This window comes from Tupaia chinensis, unplaced genomic scaffold (genome assembly GCF_000334495.1).
Source record: "Tupaia chinensis unplaced genomic scaffold, TupChi_1.0 Scaffold144899_1, whole genome shotgun sequence".
Lineage (NCBI taxonomy): Eukaryota > Metazoa > Chordata > Mammalia > Scandentia > Tupaiidae > Tupaia > Tupaia belangeri.
In genome coordinates this window covers 1,459,507-1,467,272 of record NW_006204759.1, presented here as the reverse complement: position 1 = coordinate 1,467,272, position 7,766 = coordinate 1,459,507, and the positions used below count along the sequence as shown (strand labels likewise).

Sequence of the window (7,766 nt, the reverse complement as noted above, 5' to 3'; positions counted from 1 at the left end):
TGGCTATGTCGCTGGACTCCCACATAGTCGACCGCGGTTCGTGTCCTGGACCCAGTGGCTTAAAACTCACTCCGTGCGCGTGCGCGTGTGTGCCCAAGATCCCGAGAGGAGAATGTTCTGGCCAGCACATGTGCCCTATAACAAAAACTGTCAAAAAAAAAAAAGTGAAACAGAAAAATAGGAAGAGATGGGTTTTTGAATACTTATTACCTTTTTAAAGAATTATTTACCTTTGGGGCCATTGCGGCGAGGCTATCCCCCCTGGGGGGGTGATTTCTCGCTTTCTGTCTCTATGTCTCTCTCTCTCTCTGTCAGGCAAGCGCACGCACCCTATAGCGAAAAACTGCTCCAAAAAAAAAATATCTCTCTCTCAAAAAAAAGAATTATGAAAAGACGAGGGCCATGAGTTGAAGAGGGGGAGCCTGTATAAGTGTGTGTGTGCACAGCCAGGCACAGCCCTCTCTCAACACCAGAGAGCAACCCCTGCTCCCTCCACCACCCACGTTCCAGGAAACAGGTCCTGGCTGCCCAGCCAGATGGCAAAGCTGTGTACAGAAGACACAAAGGGCGAACACATGGTCCTGGTGGCAAAGTGGACGGCACTCGTGCCTCTCAGGAATCATTAACAAGTACTTTTTTTCTCGGAGCTTGCTAGTGGTGGCCTTCCTGGGCAGGGACCCTCTCAGGGACAGTGGTAGAGCTTTGCTAGGGAGGTGAGGAGGACAGCCACCTGCCTTGAGGCCAGGCAGGGAGACCTCTGGGCATAGTCCAATGGGCAAAATCAAGAGCCCGAGGTCGTGATTACTGAGTCCTAGCCAGTGCTGTGCTGTTCCACGTGGAGGGTCCTGAGGATGGGGCAGGGAGCCCTGACTTCCAGTGTTTGCAGATTTCCGTGACTGATTCCCAGCTACCCACATGATGTCATGGAATATGGACTTGGAAAGAGATGACCATGTGTGGTGTTTCCACCATACGTTTACAATAGATGTAAAACCACAAGAGCACAGGTAGTATGACTAGTAAAACGGGACCAGCAGATGGCGTAGTAGTTACATCATTGGACTCCCGTGTGGCCAACTGCAATTTGAATCCCAGATCCGGTGCCTTGAAAAATCACGTCGGCAGGCGGGTGGCAGCAGGTGTCATGGTGGTTGAAGTGCTGGACACTCTCACGCTGGAGTCTCAGACCTGGTAGCTTGCTTTCTCACTTTCCCTCTCTCTCTCTGGTCAAGTTAAAAATAAATAAACGGATAAATGAAATTAAGTTAAAACATTCTTAAAGAGTGTTGGCGTCACTTTGGCGTCGGCCATGTTCAGCGGAGACGGTAGCTAGATGACGATTCCTGGCAGACGGTATGGGCTTATTTTGCCAAAGAAACACAGCTGTTGCACCCTGTTTTGCAAAAACCATCAGTATTTGGGAATGACTCTGATGATGGTGACAGGGACACATGTAGAGGGGAGACAGTGAGTCTCACGGAGAGACAGTGAGAGGGAAAGTAAGAAATCACTCCCCAGGGGGATGGCCATGCCGCAGTCCCTTCTCCATTCTTCTCCAGTTTTGGGCGCGTGTGCTCACACACCTGGCATGAATTTCAAACTACCGAATCCAGGACTAGAACTGTAGTCAGCTATGTGGGAGTCCAGTGACTTAACCACACCACCACCTATTGATGGCTCACGATTGGCTAAGTTTATATAAGCAAAGACTATGAAACTGTAACCACAATAAAGGTAGTGAACATAAACAAAAAACAAAAACAAACAAACAAACAAATCACACTGGGCATGTGTGTGTGTACCCAAGATCCCAAGAGGAACATGGAGAAGGGAGCATGGCCATCCCTGCTAAAGGATGAGTTCTCACTTTCTTTCTCACTGTCTCTGTCTCTCTCACTTTCTGGCCAGCACATGTGCCCTATAACAAAAACTGTCAAAAAAAAAAAAGTGAAACAGAAAAATAGGAAGAGATGGGTTTTTGAATACTTATTACCTTTATTTTAATATAAGTGTGAGTATTTTTTAAAGAATTATTTAACTTTGGGGCCAGCAGTTAGCGTAATGGCTATGTCGCTGGACTCCCATGTAGTCGACCGTGGTTCGTGTCCCGGACCAGGTGGCTTAAACTCACGTCGAGCATGTGTGTGTGAGTGCCCAAGATCCCGAGAGGAGAATGGAGGGGGGGTGATTTCTCGCTTTCTGTCTCTCTGTCTCTCTCTGTCTCTCTGGCAAGCGCGCACGCCCTATAGCGAAAACCTCTCAAAAAATAATAATAATAATGATTTAACTTTCAAAAAAATAATTGTTTAATTTAAATTTATTTATTTATTTGTTTGTTTGTTTGTTTAATTTGACCAGAGAGAGACAGAGAGGGAAAGTGGAAAAGCAAGCCACCCGGTCCAGGACTTGAAGCACAGTTGGCCATGTGGGAGTCCAGTGCCCTTCACCACCATGCCACCTGCTAACCCCAAATGTAACTTTATATCTATTTTTTTTTTTTTTTTTTTTAGAGTTTTCCCCTAGGGAGCATGTACTCCTGAGAGAAACAGAGAGAGGCAAAGTGAGAAATCACCACCCCCGGGGGGTGATGGCCATGCCACAATCCCCTCTCTTCCATTCTCTCAGGATTTTGGGCATGATCACACACATTATTTTCAAGTCTCTGTGTCTGGGACTTGAACCATATTTGTCTCATTCTCTCAGGATTTGGGGCATGCTCACACATGCTCAAGTCTGGGACTTGAACCATATTTGTCCATGTGGGAATTCAGTCCCTTAACCGCCATGCCACCTGCCAGCTCCTACCATATATCATCTAATTCTGAAGAGTGACGGTATCTAAGAACTGGCTCACTAGAGCAGCAGACGGAGTGAAGGTTAAGGCAGCTGGATCCCACATGACCAACTGTGTGGTCTGAGTCCCTCTCCCAGTGGTTTGAAAAACACACTGGGCATGTGTATGTGAGTGTCCAAAATCCTGAGAGGAGAATGGAGGAGATGGGATAGCTGCACCGTCCCCTCTGGGCGGTGATTTTTCACCTTTTTTCTTTGTTTCTGTCTCTGGCAAGTACATGCACCCTTAGCAAAAATTCCAACAGTAACAAAAACCTGGCTTGCAAAATTTCTGAAAATTCAACAGTTGGCTCTGGAGAGCCGGCACAGGCCGACTCTGGGTTACCATGTTCCTCATGCTTGGGACCCCAGGAATTGGAGGGCAGGGGACAAGGCAAAGGCCCCATATGACTTCCTGTTCACCCTGCCCTCCATCCCTCAGATCCTTTCCTTCATCCTGCACACGATCGTGCGAGGATTCATCCACTCTGCCGTCGGGGGCCTGTATGCTGCCGTGTAAGTCCTGGAGGCTGCATGTGGGTGGGTGGTGGGCAGGATGAGACTGAGACCCCGAGGCTGGGACAGCTTATCCCAGAGGGTTTATCTTCTCGCATCAGGGTTTCTGCTGGGTGTGGCAGGGATGGCTGAGCCTGGCAGGAGGTGGGTCAGTGGGCAGACAGCTGGGTGCTCACAAGCCTGAGCATTTAACACGAAGTCAGTGCCTTGTGCTGGGTCAGTGCTCTGTTCACTCAGAATGGCCTCAGGGACTGCCACTGAGCCGAGTCCCTCACCGGGGAGGACGGGTGGGTTTTGGCTGTCCGAATCTAAATGTTGAAGTTCAAGTGGCCTTCAGTGAGGGCAGAGACATGGGTGACAGCCCGGGATGGACCAGACAGCCCTCACTCAGAGCCTCTGAGAGCCCAGAGGCTGCCCACAGCCTTCTTGGGTCCTGGCTCAAACGAAACCTGAACTTTTTACCCAAGAGGCCACACGTCCATATGGACCCACAGTTGCTCCTCCTCCTCTGGCCTAGGGCTTGGCCCAGAATCGGCACTAAACCTCATCGGCTGTCTCTGGCTGTGAGACCAGCTCCTTCCTTGCTGGCAGCCCCTTGCCCCCTGGGGGGTGGCGGGCAAAGCCTGCCAGCTGCTGAGGTTGAATCCGGAATTCTCTCCCTTTCCAGCAGCATCCCACAGGGGTCATCCCAGGTCTGCTTGTCCTCCGCCTTGCCCTGCCAGGCCTGGAGGAAGCGGTGGCTGCCCCGGCAGGGCCGGCAGGAGACAGGCAGAGCTGGGATGCTGAGCTTCCGTGATTACACAACACTCCTCTGGAGGAGTGCGGCCGAGCCGGCCCAGCCTCCAGCCTGCTGCCTGGGCCCGGTTCCCAAGCTGCAGACTCCCGCTGGCACCACACTTTCCACTCAGCTGGGCCAGACACCCACAGGCCCCGGGCATAGCTAATCAGGGCGGGCCTTCCACAGAGTGAAGGTTCCCGTAGGACTGCACAGCAGAGTCACCCTGTCCTCGGGCTGTGCCTGCCACTCCCTTCTCTGGCACTTAAGGTGCAGCCTAGGGGCACCAGCACACCTGGGGCCCAGCTGAGGCCCGAGAAGGTCTGGAAAGCTTGAAAAGAGCACCAGCATGACAGGTCTCCCTTGCCCCACAGGTACCCGTCCACCCAGTTTGGCAGCCTCACGGGACTGCAGTCTCTGGTTAGCGCGCTCTTTGCTCTCCTGCAGCAGCCGCTCTTTCTGGCCATGACGGGGCCCCTCCAAGGAGACCCCCTGTGGGTAAGAAGGGGCAGGGGATGGTGGGGTAGGGGCTGCTCTTCTCTACTGGTGGGAACTGGTAAGCATCTCTTGGGGTGCTTTAGAGCCCTGATGATGGGCAGTTGGAGGACTTTGGTTGGGGTCAATTCAGGGTCCCCATGTGAATGGTGGCTAGACAGGAAGAGAAAAATGTCCCCTGAGGACCTGATTTCTAGGTAAACTAGCGTTGCAGCCCCACCCCACCCCTCTCAGTAGAGCTGAGGTGGAGACCCAGGCCCTGAGGGCTGCCTGGCAGCCAGTGGAGATCTGAGAACCGATGCTGGAATGTGGAATGGCAGGCCTCAGGCCTCTGGAACCTTCCTTGTGCCTTCTTCCCCTTCCTCAACCCTGAGTGCGAGAGTGGGTCTTAGCTCCCCGTGATGGCCGCTGTCCTCCGGCCCCCAGGTGAACGTGGGGCTGCTCGCCCTGAGCATGCTGGGCTTCTGCCTCCCCCTCTACCTGATCTGCTACCGGCGCCAGCTGGAGAGGCAGCTGCAGCAGAAGAGGGAGGACGACAAGCTTTTCCTCAAGATCAATGGCTCATCCAACCAGGAGGCGTTCGTGTAGCACTCGCCACTGCAGGGCCGAGGCCTCCTGCCCGTGCTTCAGTGACTGCTGATGCCCTCCTCCCCGCCCCAGAGGACCTCACGCACCCCCCAGTCCTCGCCTTCACCGAGTCGGAGTCCATGCTGCTCCCAGGGGCGCCCTGGTCCTGCCTCGGAGCCCTGCGGTGGAAGGACGGGAGAGGGCCCAGGACGGGCCAGTGTCCTGCTGGAAGCAGCGGCAATCCTGGCTTTGCCCTTGCCACCCCTGAGGGACCCTAGGGCCTTGGGTCTCCGCGGTGTCTGCAGGAGGAACCAAGAGCACCCTGACACACAGGCAGGCTCTCTTCCTCAAGTGTCTGGATTATGCCTCTTGCCAAAGCAGAGGGCTCTGCCATCCACTGCCTGCCACCTGCCCCTCGGCTGCATGCCCACCGACCACGCCTGCCTGAGGACAAAGGCTTGTGCGCTCTGCATCCCCTCGCCTGGCCCCTCGCCTCCTTCCCGGCCAGTCTGAGGCTGCCTGAGGAAGGAAGGACCCGCTTCCTGTTGTTGGTGCTAACTCCTTTGTAATTCCAGCCGCCCCTCCCGTGGCCTGTCCACGGCCTGCCCTTCTGAGGCCTGTGGAGAAGCCTCTCCTGGCTTACAGCTGGGAGGGGATGGAAGGCTGGACGGTCACACGAAGCCTCAGGAGCATGGATCAGGCTGGTCAGTTGTCCCTCACCTCCTGGAACACATTTCCACTGCCACTCGTTCCAACCTGTGACCTGAAGGGCATTAAAGGGGCACCACCAGGCCATGCCCCATGCCACACACGCAGCTGTTTCTGTGGGGGTAGAAGTAAGGCTGGGGCTGACAGGAGGCCCAGGCCGGGTGGAGTAGTGGGTTTGTGAAGGGCTGAAGGATGTGGGTGCGTGGATGAGTGTGTAAGTGTGGTGTGTATGAGATGGGGTGGGGAAGGGGCTTCTTGGGGTATGCCTTTATCCCCTCTGGCCAGACCAGGAGCCATGCAGGCCTAGGGCAGACGCAGGGCCCAGGAGCCAAGCTGGCCCAAGGCCCAGTCTGTCCAAGGCCGCAGGGCCACAGCGCCCCCTGCTGGCAGACTCTACCAAGGCCCTGGAGCTGTGCACGTGGGAGAGGCCAGGCGGCCTGGCTTACCAATCACCCAGCTCGACTGTCCCCAGACATGTGTCTCACACTTCCTGTGAGTGTTGAGAAGGGTTGGTTAATTTTTAGGCTTTTAATTTTTTTGTCCTCTTCTAAGTTTGATCAGACTTCTTTTTATAAAGCAATAAATCCATTTTCCTCCTGGTAAGGGATGCCCCGTCTAGCATATCAGTTCATGGCTATAAGTGCCTGTTTTGAGCTTGAGAAGGAAGGGGAGACAAGCTTTTCTGCCACCGGCCAGCCCCTGCCGTACCCACTGTGCATCCTCCCTCCGGGAGACTGCCTTTCTGGGAGGGGCAGCAGCCAGGGAAGACCTTACTCCCCCCACCTGCACACCAGTGGGCCTGTGCGGACCTCTCAGGCTTGGGGATCACCCCCACTGCAGCTTATCCCAGCTGGGCAGGCTAATCCTAACCCCATTCGTCCCCTATGCAGAGGGTTCACCCTGACATAGGTGACCCTAGGATTGCCGAGGGCTGGGAGAACAGGGTCGGGATGTGGGGGGTGGGTAGGAAGAGGCAGACATGGGCCCAAATTAATCTCCATGTTCACAGCAGAGCACAGCGTGGCGAATCTCCTAGGCTTCAGTCCATCTAATGTGAAAAATCAAAGCCAAAATTGGAAAGTGACAAAAAGGAGCCAAACTGACATTTCCCAGACCATTCCTCGGAACACTGTCCCTGGGATGTAGTAATGATTATTCTAATTTAGGGGGAAAAGTACTAAAGTCAAATCTGGGAAATGCCAAAATACAGTCACGCCTGCCGTTTCCCAGCAAGCACGTGCAGCGTGTCCGGCATCAGGAACTTGGGGAGTCTCCGAGAGGGGATGTAGATGGTGTCGCTGAGGGATTGGCTGACTCTAGAGCTGTCCTCCACGCGTGCCTGGCGGCCGTCTGCAGCAGCAGCTCTCAGGGTGCTCGGTACAGACCCCCAACAAGGAGTGTGGTTTGGGGAAATGCTGATCCACGGGGGAATGCACTGAGGTGGGGCAGACATAGCCTGCAGTGTCCCAGCAGTGCCCGGAGTGAGAGCCCAGCCTTGTTCTCTCCACCTGAGGCCGTGGCACTGTGGGAAGAAGCAGGCCTTGAGAGACTGGAATGGAGAGAGGGGAGCAGGCTAGGTCTGGCAGCGTGTGGGGATTGGAGCGCTGGAAATGGGGGCAGGAGGGCCAGCTGGGTAGCGTGGTGTTTAAGGAGACTGGGTCCCACGGGGCCGACTGCATGGTACAAGCCCTGAACGTGGTGGCAGCTTGTAAAACGTGTGCTTGAGAGGAAAAGGGATTACAACATGGCCATCCCCCCTGAAGGGTGCTTTCTCACTTTCTCTTTCTCTCTGGTGAGTACGCACTACCTATAGCAAATTTTAAAAAAAAAAAAAAAAAAAAAAAAAGGGAGCAGAGAACAGAGGGGGGGGGTA

General features: G+C 54.4%; 1 protein-coding gene across 5 annotated transcripts in view; it reads left to right on the top strand.

Annotated features, from left to right (window-relative positions):
* SLC43A2 (solute carrier family 43 member 2) overlaps positions 1-7,713 on the top strand; it is a 55,511-nt gene extending 47,798 nt beyond the window's left edge. For 4 of the 5 annotated variants that reach the window (XM_006167545.3, XM_006167546.3, XM_006167544.3 and 1 more), the window contains 3 exons: positions 3,275-3,348; positions 4,498-4,621; positions 5,045-5,206. In XM_006167545.3, the coding sequence (XP_006167607.1) occupies positions 3,275-3,348; positions 4,498-4,621; positions 5,045-5,206 (360 nt within the window). Of the gene's footprint in view, positions 1-3,274; positions 3,349-4,497; positions 4,622-5,044 lie in introns of all 5 variants that reach the window. The other variant, XM_014583852.2, reaches the window with a different exon arrangement.
* Positions 7,714-7,766: the final 53 nt, after the last annotated feature.